This window comes from Diabrotica virgifera, chromosome 8 (genome assembly GCF_917563875.1).
Source record: "Diabrotica virgifera virgifera chromosome 8, PGI_DIABVI_V3a".
Taxonomy (NCBI): Eukaryota; Metazoa; Arthropoda; class Insecta; order Coleoptera; family Chrysomelidae; genus Diabrotica; species Diabrotica virgifera.
The window spans coordinates 44765592-44785174 of NC_065450.1; the positions used below are offsets into that span (position 1 = coordinate 44765592).

Genomic DNA, 19583 nt, shown 5'->3' on the forward strand with positions numbered 1-19583 from the left:
TCCGTCCGGAAAACACGGAAAATAATAGAAAACATTCCCAGAATAGCTGGATTTAAGATGGGTAACACATACTTTAGAGTCGTTTGCTACGCTGACGATGCTGTCCTTATCGCCGATTCTGAAGACAATCTCCAAAGCTACTGCATGCATTTAATATTAAAGCTAAAGAACTATATGCTCATCAATACCGATAGGTACCTAGTAATTTCCAAGAACCCATTGCAAATCCAAAGATGCAAATTGGAAATTGACTCCAAAACTGTTGAACAGCTAGTCGTAACGTGTGAGAAGAAGTAGTTACTTCTGTTGGCACTCCCAAAGTGCCACGGGCCGTTTTTAATTTTGTGTATGTAGTTTATATTTTTTCACTTGAAATTGCATGCTCGAAAACACATCAATATAAAAGTTGCTCAAGTTTGTCCAGTTACTAATAATTTGTTATGTTTATAGTCTTGCGAGGAGGCCTATTTACCCAGGAAGGCGATCAAACCGTTTCAAAGCCAGTCTGGTCCACTTCCAACGAGAGCCCAACGCCTCAGACGAAGGCAACACATCGGACTATTCAGTCTCGCCTTCGAGCAAATCCTCAACACTAGAATCTAATCCAGAGCGGGTGCGTCGCCTGTCTAATCTGTCAAACAAAAGGACAAGTGACAGTTTAGGCAGGTCGTCAGATAGTGAATCAGAGGATAACCTTACTATCGCAACGCAGGTAGCATTTACCTTAAACAAAACTGAAAACGTAGTCTGAATATGGAAGCGTGAATGTGATTTTAGTTTGTAAGTTTGTAATTTTAGTTCCAAAATCTCGTATAGTATATAATTCAAACGATACGGTGTATATTCGATTTTTTGACAAGTATATTTATCACATTTTTTAATGAAGCTTGATTTCTGAACCTGTTCTATGAATTACTTCATATTTACTAAATACAAAACATTTTTATGTAGGAAAATCCTTTATAAAAGGTATATATTTACTAATTACTAAAAGTCCCTTAAAGGGCTACATCACAACAACAGAATCTGAAAAAATCGTCATCAGTATACCACTATAACCATTAAAATGAATGTAAAAGTTTTAAATGTTGACAATTTGTTTCGAGCTTTTCATCGATTGTAATTTGTTTCGAGCTTCTGTCATAAGTTGTATAATCTGTGTATAACATTAATATACACGGAATATACGACATTTCACAGAAGCTCGAAACAAATGACTGCGAATGAAAAGACCTATACGCTGTGAGCTCGTACGTAGAGGGGATATTTATAAATTCGCGAGCGCCAGTAGTGGCAAAATCTGTAAACATAAAAAATATTAGTTGGTCAAAGCTGTGGTATATATTTTACCTTAAATATACTTACGTTTTAAATACTGAATTTACGTTTTTTAATGTTCCGTAATATGTAATTATAAATTAATCTAGCGCCATCTACACGATAATTGTGAAAGTATCCGAAGTAAGAAATTAATATTTCATCAATAGAACGTCAAAATGATTAACAAAATCTTAAAAAAATCTGTTATTGTCCTTTTCATGATCATTTTTCAGTGCGTCACAAATGATAGGAAAAAGGGTAAGTCCGTGATAATACACATTTTTTTTCTAATTTATTATTTATTCTAACATGACATTTTAGTTAAATCTGACAGTTGTCACATTTTATTTTCAATTTAGAATAAAAACAAATCAAATGTGTTTCTTGCATTTATAAAATGGTATTTTCTTTGATTTGTATAGTCTTATAAATTATACAGATTATATTTGTAATATTATTATCTAATTAAAAAAAATTATTTTTTTTTTAATTATGGCGCCATCTATCGACAACTAGAATAATCACAGAACTAGAAGTAATCACCGACGTGCCTTTTTTTCTGTCACATACAATTTAATGCTTTAGAAAGAAATCGAAAAACTGTGACGCACTGAAAGATGATCATGAGAAAAAGAATATAATTTAATTACTTTTTAGCGTTGCAAATATTAAGCGATAACAATTAAATAATAAATTTAAAAATTACCAGTGAAAGTTGAATTAGTAATCCGCCAGAAGCGACACCAGCGAAGCTCAGAGCGTATACGCTGTGAGCTCGTACGTAGAGGGGATATTTACAAATTCGCGAGCGCCAGTAGTGGCAAGTCTGTAAACGTTTACCGGAAATTTGACATAAATGTCAAAGTGATTAATTTAAAATTAAAATTAAAAACATTAATTATAAAAAATATTAGTTGGTCAAAGCTGTGGTATATATTTTTACCTTAAATATACTTACGTTTTAAATACTGAATTTAAGTTTTTTTAATGTTCCGTAATATGTAATTATAATTTAATCTAAAAATCTTAACGCCATCTACACGATAATTGTGAAAGTATCCGAAGTAAGAAATTCATATTTTATAAATAGAACGTCAAAATGATTAGCAAAATCTTAAAAAAATCGATTACATTTTAATTAATTTTTTGCGTTGTAAATGTTAAGCGATAACAATTAAATAATAAATTTAAAAATTACCGGTGAATAATCCGCTAGGAGCGCCACCAGCGAAGCTCAGAGCGTATCCGCTTCGAGCTTCGCTGGTATCGCCACCTACCTACAGGATTACTAGTATAACTTTTACCGGAAATTTTCTGGAAAGAAAAAGTGTTGCCTATACGCTGTGAGCTCGTACGTAGAGGGGATATTTACAAATTCGCGAACGCCAGTAGTGACAAGTTTGTAAACGTTTACCGGAAATTTGACATAAATGTCAAAGTGATTAATTTAAAATTAAAATTAAAAACATTAATTATAAACAATATTAGTTGGTTAAATCTGTGGTATATATTTTTACCTTAAATATACTTACGTTTTAAATACTGAATTTAAGTTTTTTTAATGTTCCGTAATATATGATTATATATAATCTAATATAATCTTAGCGCCATCTACACGATTATTGTCAAAGTATCCGAAGTAAGAAATTGATATTTTGTTAATAGAACGTCAAAATGATTAGAAAAATCTTAAAAAAATCGATTACAATTTAATTACTTTTTTGCGTTGTAAATATTAAGGGATAACAATTAAATAATAAATTTAAAAATTACCGGTAAAAGTTGAATTATTAACCGCTAGGAGCGACACCAGCGAAGCTCACAGCGAATACTCTGTGAGTTTCGCTGGTATGGCTGCTATCGCCATCTAACGGTTGACTAGTGTTCCTATTTCGGCCGGAATTTTAAAGAGGACAGTAGAAAAGCGAATAGTAGTTGTTTCAAACTTATTATTTAATTCTTATCGTGTAATATTTACAACGCAAAGAAGTAATTGGATGGTAATCGATAATTAATAGCAGTAAGTACAGAATTTATTATTCATAGATTTTGCTTATCGTTTTGACGTTTATGTTGACAACTAATATTAGAAAATTTTATTCTACAAAAAAGTATAATAATTTAATATAATTATAGTATAATACTTCTTAAATATTATCTTATGAATGGCAGTTAACGGCATCCTACGTTTGCTGTGATTGGTCGTTATCTTCACGCATTCAAATTTTGTTTCAGGATTGGATTGTAAAATTAAAACCGTCAAAATTCGAGAGTATGCTAACTGATCCTTTAGCTCCTTTTCTACCGTTTTAAAATTAAAATTGTGTTTACTTACTTTTTTCTAATTGCATCAATCCATTTTTGTCGTTAAATCACCTTATGCTTAGCGACAGGAAAGTTGTAGAATACACAGTTACTATTGTAACCAGTATTTCGACACTCATCTTTAATACAACAACTTTCGTGAGACATTTAAAAGCTATAATATGCAACTCTTAATGCAGAACGTCAAAAAGCAAATTTCCAGTAAAGGTTTACAAACTGGTCACTACTGGCGCTCGCGAATTTTTCATTATCCCCTCTACCTACGAGCTCACAGCGTATACTCATGAACGATCACATCAATCACTTATTTTGTATTGGCTGTCTTTTTCTATAACAAACGTTTGTTATTTATAGAAAAAGACAGCAAATACAAAATAAGTTATTGATGTGATCGTTCATGGGTATAAGGCTTTTCATAGATTGTCATTTGTTTCGAGCTTCTGTCATATGTTGTATAATCTGTGTATACAAATATTATATACAGATTATACAACCTCTGACAGAAGCTCGAAACAAATGACTGTGAATGAAAAGCCCTAATGGGTATTCTTTCATTTTTTCGACTGTACAGGATACTAAGATGCTGAGCCACTAAAATAAAAAAATTTTGGGTAAACACCCTCAAAAGTATGTACATATTACAATTATAGGAAATTTAAATTGTTGAGTTTAAGTATCAGTGATGGTTGAAATTGTCCTAAATTTAGCACTAGGCATCATAGGACTCTCCACGTGGGTTGAACACGTCCTGAGGTCAAATCCTCACATTACAGACGGTAGTTAATAATTGAATTTGAATGATACTTTTTGAAGGATGTCAGAACACAAGTGTCAATGCAACAGAAAGTACTTTTTTGTACCTAGAGTAACAATAGACACATAAAGTACTTCCTGTTACATTGACAGTTGTCTCCTGACATCCTTCAAAGATTAGTATCATTAAAATTCAGTTGTTAACTACTGTCTGTAATGTGAGGACATAACCTCAGGTAGTGTTCAACCCGCGTGGGGAGTTCTATGATGACTATTAGTGTTAAATCTAAGACAATTTCAATCGTCACTGATAATTCAAAATGTAAATTTCTTGTAATTGTAATACTTTTAAGGGGTTTTTACCCAAATATGTTTTGTTTTGGTGGCTCAGCATGTTCGCATCTTGTAAGTACAATAGACTCCCTCTATAACGAGAACTGAAATTGCAGACTAATTACCTCGTTATAAGCGGATCTCGTTATATCAGACAACAAGAATAATGTGCATACATATGAATATATAGTTTTCTAAAACATTAACTTCCTATAGTGAAACCATTCGGAGCAATATAATATGCTAAATAATGTTCCCTCGACAATAAGGCTTGGCCATCACAAATTGTAAATTTTCTTACATGTATTCAATATCAGTCGATACATAAACAGAACAGGAACAAGTTTATTATAGCCGGTGGATTTTATTACAGCACTATCCTCGATAACCGCAGAGATGTTGGGAATTTTTGTATACAGGTAGTTGGGTATTTATTTATAGCCAAACAGCGCTAAAAATAGATAAAGATACATATTTTACGATTTCATTTTTCTTCGTTGTAACCAAATATGTCTCGTTATAGAGGTGTTACAGCTCAACAGGAATTTCATGGGACATCCAGTATACCTGGTTATAAGCGAAACCTCTTAATAACCGTGTTCGTTACAGGGAGAGTCTACTGTATAACCAACTTTGTTATTTCAACCTTAGTCAACATTTAAAACTTTTGCATTCATTTCAGTGGTTATACTTTTTTAGATTCAGTACTGACGATGATCTTTTTAGATCGAAAACGTTCTGCTACTGTGGTGTAGCCCTTTAAGGGACTTTTAATTAATAAATTGTTACCCTTATAGCGGATTTTACTATATAAAAAAATTGTGATAAATGGTATACAGCCAGCTACAGGAAATCATTTTCTTAACCTTCTCTAAACAATATGTTGCTTTTAAAATTTGAAACAATTGATCGAAAGAGGGGATGTTGATTATTTTGATGAGATTTTAAAGGCTTTCAATAAAGTAATAGTATTTTGCCAAAAAATTGCACATCTTTTATCCGTCCATCATCAATTTATAATAGCCAAACTTATTTGCCAAACTCGTAATTTCCTACCAGCTACTCTCCGTCTTTGTTTTAATATATTCTGTTGTTCTGCGGCACAATTTCATTGTTGTAGATTCTGTAAGTAAAAAAGACACAATTTAAAAATAATTTGGCAATTATAATTAAGGCCGGCGTAGCTAAGCGGTAGTGTGCTTGACTCGCGTGCTGGTAGGCCGGAGTTCAAATTCTACCGCCGGCAAGAACAACTAGACATTTTTAAAATGTTTACAGACCCCAGGTCGACTCGCCTGAATAAAATGAGTACATTGAGTAAAACCAGGGGTAATAATAGGCGGTTGAAGCGTAGCACTGGCCCTGTTACCTTCCTTGCATACCGTAGGCCATAGATATAGCAGACTACCCTGCCAAACTCCCAAAACCACGTGAGCGGTATAAAACGGGAGACTATTATTATTATTATTATAATCAAACGTGTGCCAAAATTTGGTCCATACCACATCAATATTGATGATAATGCTTCTATATACCGGATTTTTATTATAGAGTATGATCTACTGTTGTTTTGTGATATTTTACAATATTATTCATATACAATGAATAGGTAGCTAATTTTGACGACGGCTTCTGATAAAAACTTCAAAATATGTATTTTAAAAAATATATAGAAGACTTGCTTGCATAAAATGAGTATTATGAGCATGACGAAAGGTTATAATAGACTATATTGAAGTGCAGTACCATTGTTCCATTGTACCATTGTCATTTGGTGATGACAATATACGAACGAAACTATGAAATCCGATATTACTGAAAACATTTATTGTCTGAAGTGCATTCTCGTGTTCACTATATGAGTGCATTCTCACTATAAGAGTGGTTTTTAATACTTTATATTGAATTCAGTATGAAATTAAAGTAGTAATAGAATCCTAATTTTTTATGATTCTTTTTTTTTTGGGGCATGCATATTTTAAAGGTTCATGAAATTTGAAACATCTCTACCTGAAACACATCACTAAAACTAAAACATTTAAATATAACTTTCCTCTATATATTATGAAGTAGTTCATATGAATGGGTTACAGTGTAAGTCAGGAATCAAACTTGTATATTTTTAACTTTACCCGTTTTTCTTTAATTGGGTCGATTTTAATTTCAAGATCTAGTATTACTTCAATTGTCACTGACGTTGGCTATTATAATTCAAAAAGGTGTGATGCCACTGAAACAGATTATGTATAGAATATTTATAAAAACTTTTTTTTCTGTACAGATAGTAAGATGCTACTTTTTCATTCATATGTCACTTATGGCCTCTTTACAAGATATTACTTTATGTGCGTTATCACATACATTACTGCATACTACTAAATAATCAGTTTACTAGATTATAAATACAGTACATGCCTGGATTCTGCATTTAACATATTATATTAACAAACTGCCACTCCAAGTTTTATTTTATTTGCCCATTGCTCCTCACTACCCTTTTCTAGCTACGTTCTGTGATACTTTACTTGTAATCTTATTACTGTACTTCCACTTACAGTTCTTTGGTGTGCTTTCTATGAGTAGAGCATAAAAATAGGTAAACTTTGAACTCGTCATGCGCACAGGGTACATACACCTATGTTTTAAAAGGTGTTGCCCGAGACAGCGTTTACATTTATTTCTTTGAGAAATTTTTTAATCTGAAAAAATTCCAACTGGTTTTATTTTTTTAAGAACGTCATACGTCGAAACCGAAATACTGACACAACTCAAAATAATACTTCAACTTATTTTAAACATAACCTCAACTTTGTCAAAAGACTGACACGACTCAAAATAATGCATTATTTTTCACAGAAAGTATTGTATTATCTTATTATGTTTTTGAGATATGACAATATTGTGTGATAAATGTCGAACCAACTCTTCGAATAACAATAATGACACTTCTGCCATCTGACGGCCATCCAACTTGAGGTTATCACACAAAAAGTATAAGTAGAATATTTGAAATATTTTCACTAACATAGTCCATTTTTTACTTCATTTGAGATATGACAGTCTTCTTCCAAGGTTTTTTTTTGTAAGCATTTATTAACAATCAGAATTACATATTCTATAAGTTAATTTGATGACAAGTACAATAACTTATATCAACTATTATAGTATTGTACACTAATATGGCGTTATGAGGTACATCACCCAGTGGTTTCACCACAGTTTCAGCGAAGATCTATGGGCCATAATCTTCGCAATCTTCTGTTGTTTAGTGGCTGCAGTAATGGTAATATTAATTGGTTGGGGTGGCCTTCCAATTTCTCGTGGTGTCTGTTGGCTTATCTTCCAAGGTTGCGATATGTTTTTAGTTTTTACAGTTTTGGTATTCAGTTTAAATGCCATATTTCTCACATGGCATCTTGGAATTTTATATTGTCATTGACAACCGAAGTTATACTAAATTACATAAATTAAATTTTTATTATAATTTTTATTGATTCTGTATTATGTATAAAATAACAATTTTAATTTGTCAGTTTTTACTTAATTATCCTTTTTATTATTTGTAATAATTGATACTTATGTGTTTATTTTATGAATTGTGCAAAATTTAATTGTTATATTATTTGTCCAGTTACATTTATTTATTGTTTTAACTTATTCGACCATTTTTTATACCTCTTCAAGTAATTTTTATTTTACTTATTTAAAAGTACTTATTTAAACTTTTAAGTAAGGTAGATAATTAAAAATAAATAAATTTTTTGAAATAGTTATAACATAGACGTATGTTATTTACTGTTAAATATAAACTTAATGTTTAAAAATAATATTACAGATACACAGCATATTTACTACTTTTATATGTTTTCAAAACTACCAGATTTTTTGTATGAATTGAAATGACAATAAGCTACCTATTTGAAATTATGATTTTACTATTTTTATACATTTATCTATGTTATTTTTCATACTCTACGAACAAGGGCAGTCAGTATGAGTGGACCTTAAGCTGGTAAACAATTTTTGCAAAGTATTGTGCAATTAGCCTTAAAGCTAAGTTTAGTTATTTAATTGGCTAGTTGAGATATTCAAGTCTTAGAAACTCCACAAGTTTGTTAAATTGGATTTAGGATTGGATTGGATTGGATTTAAAGCTTGTTTAGCAGTAAATGGTTGACTTCAATTAGTACGGTCGTAAATATTATTAAATTTATCTGACTTATCCCATTGTTAAGACTGGTCCGGAGCGATAAACAAACGAGGTAGACAAAGTTGGTCTTTTGACAATTAACACTGACTAGACGGTACTCCTGTAATAAAGCAAAGGATCCACAAAATTTACAATAATTACGACGACAAAAACAAAAAACGGATGTAAAATATATTGCTTTGCATTATATACCCGAAATTAATATTTTCAAATGAGTTTTAAAATAAATTAAATCTATTTTAATTGCTAAGATTATAGAAAAACAAACATTCAAACATATTTAAATTTTACCTGGAACCGGGACTTTTATACTATTATCGGTTAACCCAGGATGTTTATAGTCGGTACTATTTGAAGTCAACCATTTACTGCTAATCAAACTTTACCAGTTGGATAAAAATCTGTTCATTGTAGTATTCGATTTAATATTTTTCTTACCTGCGACTCAGATATGTCTGAATCACAAAATCTTGCAAAGCCTATGCAATTAAAAACTTTAGTATGCTAAAAGGGAGGCATAGATGTTAATTGAGGAAATAAATTACTAGGTGATTTCATAAGTTACCTCCTTTGAAATGAAAAACATTTATTCTTCTTCATGTACCATGTCCTTTCAGAACGTTAGTTACCATCATAGCTATATCACTGCTATATCAAATCAGTGAATTGTATTCACTGCTACCGTAAATAGTATGATTGTTTGTATCAATACCATACCAATCTCGCAAGTACTTCAACCATGAAGTCCTTCTTTGTCCTAGACTGCATTTGTCTGCTATTTTCCCTTGCATAATATTTTGTAGCAACCTATATTTGGGACCTATTATTACATGTCCGAAATACTTCGGCTATCTCTTCTTGATGCGTTTTAGAATCTCGTTAGTCTTGCTGAGACGGTTCTAATATTGTGGAGTTTCGAATCATCTCCACCCAAAACGCTTTTATGGCGAGAAAAACATTTGTGGGAAATGAGAAAAACACTAAAAAAACATTTATGAGGTTTTACAAATTGCTGCCATGAAAATTGTTAACCTGCTTTTGGTCCACTGTATGTATCTTAATTTGTGTATTACTCCATTTATCAATTTTTTCAAGGTTTTCTTTTTGCTTGCAAAATTTGGTTATTGTTGAACTGTAGTTTTTATGGTATACTTTGATTTTATCATATATAATTATGCTTTCATGAAATTATTATAACATCTTTTAAAATTTGAAAATCTCTTTACTTTGTTTGAGTCGGAAAAATGAAAGACCGACCACATCAATCACTTATTTTGTATTTCGACGATTAAACTGCAAAACCTCATAAGTCGATTTTTGGTCCATTATGACTTTTATACTTAGTTGGTTTATATTTTTACATATCTTTTAAACTACGAAAGCTTGTAAGTTAATATTTAAATTTAATGGTACTAGCGACATCTACAAAAACCTCGTAAGTAAGATTTTAAGTTACAAAACCTCCTAAGTAGCATTTTTATGAGACAAAACCTCGTAAGTTTAATGATAGTTTAAGATTTTAAGTTACACAACCTCGTAAGTCGCTTTTTGACAAAAAAAAACAATATTACTGAATTTTACTTAATGGTGATGGAATCGTTACCTAAAAAGAACCATACACACACAAAACGAATAAACTGAATCTTACATAAAGAAGCCAACATGTTTTTCGTCTCTCCTCTAACGTTACATAAAACTGACTTACGAGGTTTTGCAGTTTAACCGTCGATTTGCTGTCTTTTTCTATAACAAACGTTTGTTATTTATAGAAAAAGACAACAAATACAAAATAAGTGATTGATGTGATCGTTCACGGGTAATCTTTCATTTTTCCGACTGTACATTTTGCGAAATACCGATCATTTTTAAATTATTTAAGTTTTAGAATTCGTAACTTACAGTTGAGATATACGAATATTGAGAGCACACATCCCTGTTGAACTCCTCATAATCGTGACTCTCATAATAGTGAAATAATATAAAACTAATATTGAACAATAATTGTTAAGATATGCATTTTGTTTATGGTTACATCTTGACCACAGTATAATGCTAACTAATCAGTTAAAAACGAATGAAATATCACAACTTCTACTAAAAGAGTCTATTATGCAACCATAATTTAGGAATACCATAATGTGGAATTCGACATGAGCCGCGTAACTGCTAATGTCGTATAGAATACGAGCATTATAATGGCAATTAAATGCGAGTAGTATACATGATATTTTGCAAAAAAAGTAAATAGTTATATGATTAAATTAATTATTTTGTTGATACATTTATATGTTCAATAGGTATTACAATTATTAAAACGAATTTAAGGGGACAATTTTATGCGCTGGTTGATAAAGTTCCTGTCGTCGATGGGGTGATATGAATTTCCTTATTAATTAAGATGACACAATAAAAATTTGTATAGAAACCTGTCGGATATTAGCAAGCCATAAAATAGTAAAAGATCTACAGTCTATACTGTATATCTAGTTCTGCATAAGTTACGAATATCTATAGCACAATATCTATATGCTTATCATTCAAATTATATTTGATATTAATAGGAATGATAGGTGACCGTCATTTTATTACGAAGCCGGTTTTATTTTTCATATGCAACCAGCAAGACATATTTATATAACATATTAGTTCTATAATCTTGCCGAAAACTACGGTTTCAAAATAATACAAATATATAAAAACCGCAGGTGCCCCTAAATAATATAACAGTTCTTATGTTTGTTAAAACATACAATCGATTAATCTGTGAATTATCTACTGAACATAATATTTATATATTGGATTTTTGCTACAACTATCACTGCACGACATTAGTCGCTAGCGTACAGTACATTGTAGCCTTGTATTCGAAATAGTAAAGGGTGCACCTTCTTGTTCAAACAGTGTTTACAACTGATGTTCTCTCTTCCTATACATATATTATGTCGGTTACAACTGTTAACAAGAAGTTTTCTTTTAGTCTAGAACCAAGCTGTTTATTTTATTAATGCAAGACCCTTAACTAAGTCGTCAAACTCGATCTGTGTAAATAGTTTAGGCGCTATATTTTCTGTAGCATATTATAACTCTTCATCATCTCATTTAGCTCTGACTAAGGCAAATCTACATCGTGCCCTACTGGTCGGATGACGGACATTAGGTTAGGGTAGCTTAGTACCTTCTTGTGTTTAGAGTTATGACCAGTAATATCAATACTGCGAAAGTAGAATTATCAGTGTGGTTTCTAGGCTGCCTGTATACCATAGGAATGAGAACAGCAAACTTAAAGGTTTTTTTCTCCTTTTTTTTGCCATTTTCTAGGATCTTAAACACAAACGTAACATACCTTATGCGAGGCCTAACATTGGTTCTGATCACCAAATATAATACCACAAATATAACAAAACTTACCACAAATATAACACAAACTGTCAGCACAGTTTGTACAATTAGACATTTTACTGAGCACATGTACTGGAAACCAGAAAGTGATGTTAGGTTGACATTAAACTGTGTTTCGCAGTGTTGCCAACTCTTCTACATTCAGTACCAGTTATTTTAAAATTCCATTTGAACTAAATAAAAGCTGTTAAATTCTTCAAGAATCACAAAATTTAATGTATTTAAGTGTAAATGTTAAGAAATGGTAGATGATACAGCTTAATAAGTGTCATATTTGGGTTTAGAACCCAAAAAACATAAGAATGAGGTGTTTTAAATAAAAAAGCTTTTTCATCGTTAGCCTGTGGCCATTTGCCCTGAGAAAAAACTTTATTCGTCGTTAATGTCGTGCAGTTGAAGTTGTAGGAGAAGATAATAAAATATTTTTATAAGATCTTGTATAGAATCTTTGTAGAAATTTTTCCCTGTGCAAAATCGTTTCGAAACATTTTGCATTTGTGTTTTTTGTATAACTTGGCAATTGTGCTTTAAATCTTTGAGTTATGACTTATATTCTATGTACGTAATACGATTTTAGTATTAAGCCCTTATTGGTTGAATGTACAGGCGGGCAAAAGTGTAAATATGCGTTAAACTAGTCGCCGTCGTGGAAACTTTTATAAATGTTTGAAAATTGGTAATATTTTTTATAAATATCGAGGTTTTTTGAGCTAAAAGTACCTACGTTAGAGTAAATGTTTAGAGAATAGTAGGTAAAATGTTTGTCTATATCAAATACTTATGTATGTATAACTTGTTTATCAATTTTGAAATTGGTAGAGTGTTTTGTTTTAAATTAAAACTATTATTCTACACAACTTATAATGGTATAAATGTAGTTATTGTTTGGTTTTTATATTAAGAATTTATTGAGGAATATGTTTTTCGTTAAATTCTATAGAAATAATAAATATTCCACTGGAATCTTAAAGTATCCTATCAAAAATGTACATTAGTATTATCAAAATGTGCATACCAATCTTCGAAGCATAGACGACACTTCAAAGAAAAATAAGTTTTGCAAAAACTCATCTTAGATACATAATTATTTACCGATTACTGCAAGTACTGTTTCTGAAAAAATATAACGACCAACGAACAGTTTCATTCACAATAAACGCTGACAAATCGTTTAAATGTAAGATGAAGGAACACTATTCATTTTGATAAGATTTTTACAAAATAAGATTAATATTATTAGATTAATATTATTATGATAACTAGGGAGCGGATTTATATGCGATCAATTTTGATGAAATATGCGCATATATATGCAGTAAAAAATTACGAAATATGCGCAAGATATGCACAAAAATTCAAAAAATGCGCATTTGGAGAAACCACAAATTTTCTGTTCTGTTCTATTCTAGGGGGTTCTTTTATAGGGGGTGGGCGGCAATCTTATTTATTATCTTTAAAATAACATAATTATTTTTTATATATGCAATTTATTCACATTTTTTACAAAAACTGATACCAATAGTTACCTATTTAAAATACAATATCACTATATATATCTTCGATTATAATTCACTACAATGTGTTTTTCCAAATTTTTTACGTAACGAGGAAAACTGGAAAATTTCTTTTAACATCAACAGAAGTAATTGGGGCGTATTTAAAACAACGGCGGATCCAGCAACCTTGCAAGGTGGGGGCAATGAAATAAAAATTTTCTTATAATTGGCGTACGCAGGATTCTTTTTCGGGATGGGCTGTTGTTATCTTATTCTTCATATACCATGTCCTTTCAGAATGTTGGCTACCATCATTATATTTATTGCCACCCTAAATAAACCATGAAGATCTTCTTCGTCCTGGACTGCGTTTGCCTGCTATTTTCACTGGAATAATATTTTCTAGCAACCTATATTTGGGACCTCTCATTAAATGTCAAAAATAATCCAGCTATCTTTTCTTGATGCTTTTTATAATCGCAGTAGTCTTACTGAGACATTCTAGTATTGTGGAGTTTCGAATCTTCTCCATCCAATAAACTCTTAAAATTCTTCTATGCATCACATTTCGATAGCCTCAAGGCGATTTAGATCGATTTTATTCACAGTCCAAGACTCGACACCATACAGTAAGACCGAGAACACGTAGCGAAGTAGTCGGATCCTTAATGCCAATTTTAGGTCTCTGTTACATAATACTTTGGACATCCTTCTAAAAGCGGCTCTTATTCGGGGGGTTTTATTAAATGATTAAATTACTATAACATAGCACCAGCAATTAGTATTTTTATCTGGTCTCTGGCATTGAACTGAATAGATGGCAATAAACAGATATATTGTGGGACTTTTTCATTTATTATGTTCCAAAGACTTTTAATAATTTTCGATTCCAAGGAATTCTGCCATATTTATTTTTCAGTTATCAACAGGACACAAAATTTACTATTTATGTTCAATCGTAATCTCTTTCTTAAAAACAATGTCAGTAGACACCAAGGCGAGGTCTCAAGGAGGGGGCAATTGCCTCCATTGATCCCCCTTGGATTCGCGCCTGATTTAAAATAGCTTGTTAAAGCCGAAAATTCTGCACCAAAATAAATTTCAAAATTTCCATTAAAAATTTCGCATATTATATGTCCTCCAAAGATTTAAAGCCGTTTAAAGACGGGATCTGATCTAAAGCATGAATATTTCTATTTGCGTTAGAAAATCGTAAAACTATGGTTGTTAAAGCTGTAAATTCTCTTAACAATAGGGAATTTAAAAGAATCACCAGAATTATAGGTATTGTACCTACTAAATTGGGATACAAATTGTACTAAATATAATAAAAGTAAATAAAACTCGGATTTCCCGGTAAACCGTCCTTCATCCTTTTAACATCTTACAATCAATCATTTCATAACGGCGTACTATAAGCACTATAAGTACTTTGTGTAAAGATCTTGTATTTTCTAAAAAAAAAAAAAATGAAAAGACAGCGAATAAGCCGTCTCTCTTCGGGTAGTTCTCGAATTAATATATACGACAGCCTGTGCGGGGAAATATTTTGTGTCGAATTAAAAAATTTAAACTTTTTTTTGGACTTAAATGTTTTTAAATAGGCACAAAATATGCATGTGTCTTTAAAAATATGCAAAATTTAGTAAAGTTCTCAAATATGCGAAATATGCATGCAATATGCATTTAGCATAAAATCCGCTCCCTAATGATAACAAATAACAAACTTATTGATTTATCTAGTTGAATTGCGTTGGTTTTTGCTGCAGTTCACAAGTTATAATATGCTGTAGCATAGTACCGAAATCTTACCAAATCTTAAATATGACTCCAAAAACGGAATCGAAAGCTAGACACCGTCAAATGCAACCAGGGTAAATAAATTTGCGGGTGTGGTGAGAGTAAATTGGATATTTGTTGTAAAATATTAACTTTGAAGATGTACTTATTTGCAAATATTCCTCATTTTTAATATAAAAACCAAACTTTCAAAATAGGTAGACTGAATGTAGAAAATCGACCCTGTTACATTCCTCCTCCTTATCTAAAGTGATGCACGATGATATTCTGTTGTGAAATTTTCCATCCTTTTTGTTTAACATTTTTGATTGTGATATTTTGTATGGTAGCTATAGTTGTATGTACTTATTTTATTAATTTTAAGTGATTGTGTCGCAATATTTATGTATTTATAAACATCACTTGGACCAATTTCTATAGTTTTTTTTGTGTAATAAGGATATATCCTGTGCAATGCAGAAACTGGACTAAATCGTGTATTTTTTGGTGCACTTTTTTGCACATATTTTGATCACTTTAAATATTTATTGACTTTATAAAAAATTGTTCTACCTAAAGAACAACGTGTAAATTATAAAGACAGTATGACAGTAAATATCTATAGTAAAAAATATAAAGTATTTTTCTTCGCTTCGCAAACAAAAAACGAAGTTTATAACCTAGACATTTAAGTCTGTGACCAGGTTCGAAATATGCCTAATTTAAGCATGCAACTCCAGAGAAATCAAGAGTTTGAAATATCTCAGTTCTTGCTTAGTGCATTACATGACTTCTTTCCTTAAACTCTCTGGAGCATGAGGCTGTCGCGAACTTACTCCATCCTCTGTCAGCGCGTTCACCTCAACTAAAGATTCTCCTATCCATTTAGCTTCTTCCTTCATAGATTTGTGCCACGTTTTCCTGGAAAGAAGTCCAACCCTTCTTTCCGTTTTACGAATTTCAGTCTAATCGTAACCTCAGATTGTCAACACTTTACTTGTTTTCTTAATGTATTATTACTTTCTCTTCATAAATTTCTGAAGAATCTTGTGTCCTCTAGAATTGTATTATCCGGTCAAAGAATTCGCGGTTCACATATTTTAAGTTTTTCCTGAAATACCTGTTGTACATCAGTGAAGTATGCAAAATTAATTATTTTCTAAGTGAACCTAGGACAGAAATGTAGGTTAGATGAAATCAAAGATGTTGGTTCATCGTAAGGTTAGTTGGTAAAATGTATCATTGTGCAAGCGAATCTTTATTTTTATGGATATACTTATATTGCTCAAGACAGTTTACATCTGTATAAAAAATCCATTTGCCCTACTGAATCTACTTTATCACATATTCGTCTTTTTCTCAGATCGCTGTAATCACACTCTCATGCTATTAAAATTGCGCAACCTTTTCAGCTCTCTCGCTCCCAAAACACAACTAATAATTCATTTTCTCATTGATACGAATTCCTCTTATCTTTTTTGAACTAAACAACTTTGTTTGCTTCGTGAATTTTACAAAATGATTGAAGGATTTAACTCATGAGAAACTACTAAAGAAACTGCACCTAGGGATACAACAACAAGGAACATACTGCATTGGTTGAGTAAATAGTGGCAATGTATCACTAACGGGTGCAAGTCTTTCTGAATAGCGGATGACACTCACATTTAACAATAAATGTAATATATTGCACGTACGCCACTGCCTAAACGCCTAGCTTGCGATAGTTTCTCCGGTCGAGACGAAAATAAAGTTTGTTTAGCAGTAAATGGTTGACTTCAATTAGTGCGGTCGTTAATATTATTAAATTTATCTGACTTGGTCCATTGTTAAGACCCGTCCGGAGCGATAAGTAAACGAGGTAGACAGAGTTGGTCTTTTGACAATAATTAACACTGACTAGACGGTACTCCTATAATAAAGCAAAGGATCCACAAAATTTACAATAATTACGACGACAAAAACAAAAAAAAAACGGATGTAAAATATATTGCTTTGCCTTATACATATACCCGAAATTAATGTTTTTAAATTAGTTTTAAAATAAATTAAATCTATTTTAATTGCTAAGATTATAGAAAAACAAACATTCAAACATATTTAAATTTGACCTGAAACCGGATCTTTTATACTATTAAAGTACCAGTACAAGTATTGACCATTGAAGTCAACCATTTACTGCTACACAAACTTTACCTCATCACCATAGTTTGAGGTTGCTATATATGGTATATCTTTGTATAGCTGGACATATGGACAACATAGCGTAAGTGCTGGGATAACAGAATTAATTGAACTGTATATAACTCCAAGAGGATAATCAAACTTTTCGTTGCCGTGTTTTGAAACAGCGCTAGAAAACAAACAATAAACTAGAAAATGTAAAAAAGGAAGAATTCAATTCAACTGTATCTTATTAATCTGTACAATCATAATTGGCTACTGACCTATTCTAGGCAATACTCGATCAGCTTAAAGTGGTTACTTTTTTTAGTTTCTAACACTTTTTCCATTCCGTCCAAATCCTAGTCTTATTTATTTTATTGGCAATGTTAAAAATGATTCAGATTTTTGTATTTTTTAAAACTTTCCATTTTATTTACTTATATATTATGACGTGCCCAATCACATGTTAAATAATTAAAACTAAATAAGTATTGTGGGAATTATATACCAGAGTTTGTAATCATATTATTATCTTGTTTCCAGACTTATAAGCTGACGAGTTATTTATTATAAACGTTTCGTCTACAATACAACTTGGGCAGATACTGTCAATCCTTAGCGGAAGACTCTTAGAAGATCGCCTTTAGTTGAAGACAAAACATTAAGAAGAAATAATTCGTCTCAATTATTCCTGACTGGAATATAGAAAACAAGTGATCTTTTCAAAATGCATACTTGCTGTGAAATCATATACTGCGTATTATTTAGTTTTAAATTAGTTATAAATCACCTACACACAGTGTGGTGAGTGTATGTCATATGTCATATGTCATATGGATAAGTAAATAGACTGGAAATTAAACTAAAAAAAATTTAGGTTAAATATATTTATTTTAATAAAGAAATTTATGTATATTATTAATTTTTTTTTTCTACAATTTATTACTCATATTACATGAATGTATGTTATATATTTATACAAATATTCTTATTATACAGCCCCAAACTTTATAGAAAATGGTCTAATTCGCCATGAACAAAGTATAACTCATTCCGTCACTTAATAGATTATTTTTTAGAAACGAAATAATTAGATTGTACAAAACTTTAACTGAAAGTGTACAAATATTGTTCATAGAGTTGTTAGATATAAACTTAAATAGTCGGTCATAGACCCCTGTTGAGCTGCCCGCCATGTTACAGAACTTAAAAAACAAATAGCGCTAAATTATGAACTCCTCATGAGCTTTCATATCTCACAGATTAAAAATTTTGAGCTCGTTACACTGGGCAGGAATTTAATATGTTTTGTGGGGGGCTGACTCAATGTTGCCCCCCCCTACCTAAAAATAAAGATATTTAGACATCCCCTTAACCTCCAAACAACCCTTTAATTGATTCAATTTAAGAGAAAAATGTTGGGAAAATTTAAATAAGTCGTATTGCGGATATATTTTAATTTCTTTGACATTTTTCTCTTGAGTTTAATCAAATTAAAGGGTTGTTTGGGGGTTAAGGGGATGAGCTCAAAAATCGAAACTACGGTACATATATGAAAGCTCATAAATAGCTTGTAATTTAGCGCTATTTGCTTTGTAATTTCTGCAAGGTGGGGGCCAGCTCAACAGGGGTGGTCATGAGAATGGTTTAGTTGAAATGAATATTTTTTTAATCTTATGGATACCCTTGTTTCAATTATATCATTTGTAATTTTTCGTATTCATTCCATTTTGGCTAGTAGTAATTACTTAGATTGTAATGCCTTTTTGGCTTGATATTTAAATAAAAGAAATATTATATAA

At 31.2% G+C, this 19583-nt stretch overlaps 1 protein-coding gene across 4 annotated transcripts in view; it reads left to right on the forward strand.

The window, feature by feature from the left end:
- Positions 1 to 19583, forward strand: part of LOC114341196 (mitogen-activated protein kinase kinase kinase 13-A) — a 309717-nt gene extending 290134 nt beyond the window's left edge. For all 4 annotated transcript variants that reach the window (XM_050658680.1, XM_050658679.1, XM_050658681.1 and 1 more), the window contains one exon: positions 451 to 19583. In XM_050658680.1, the coding sequence (XP_050514637.1) occupies positions 451 to 751 (301 nt within the window). In that variant the 3' untranslated portion in view covers positions 752 to 19583. The remainder of the gene's footprint in view (positions 1 to 450) is intronic.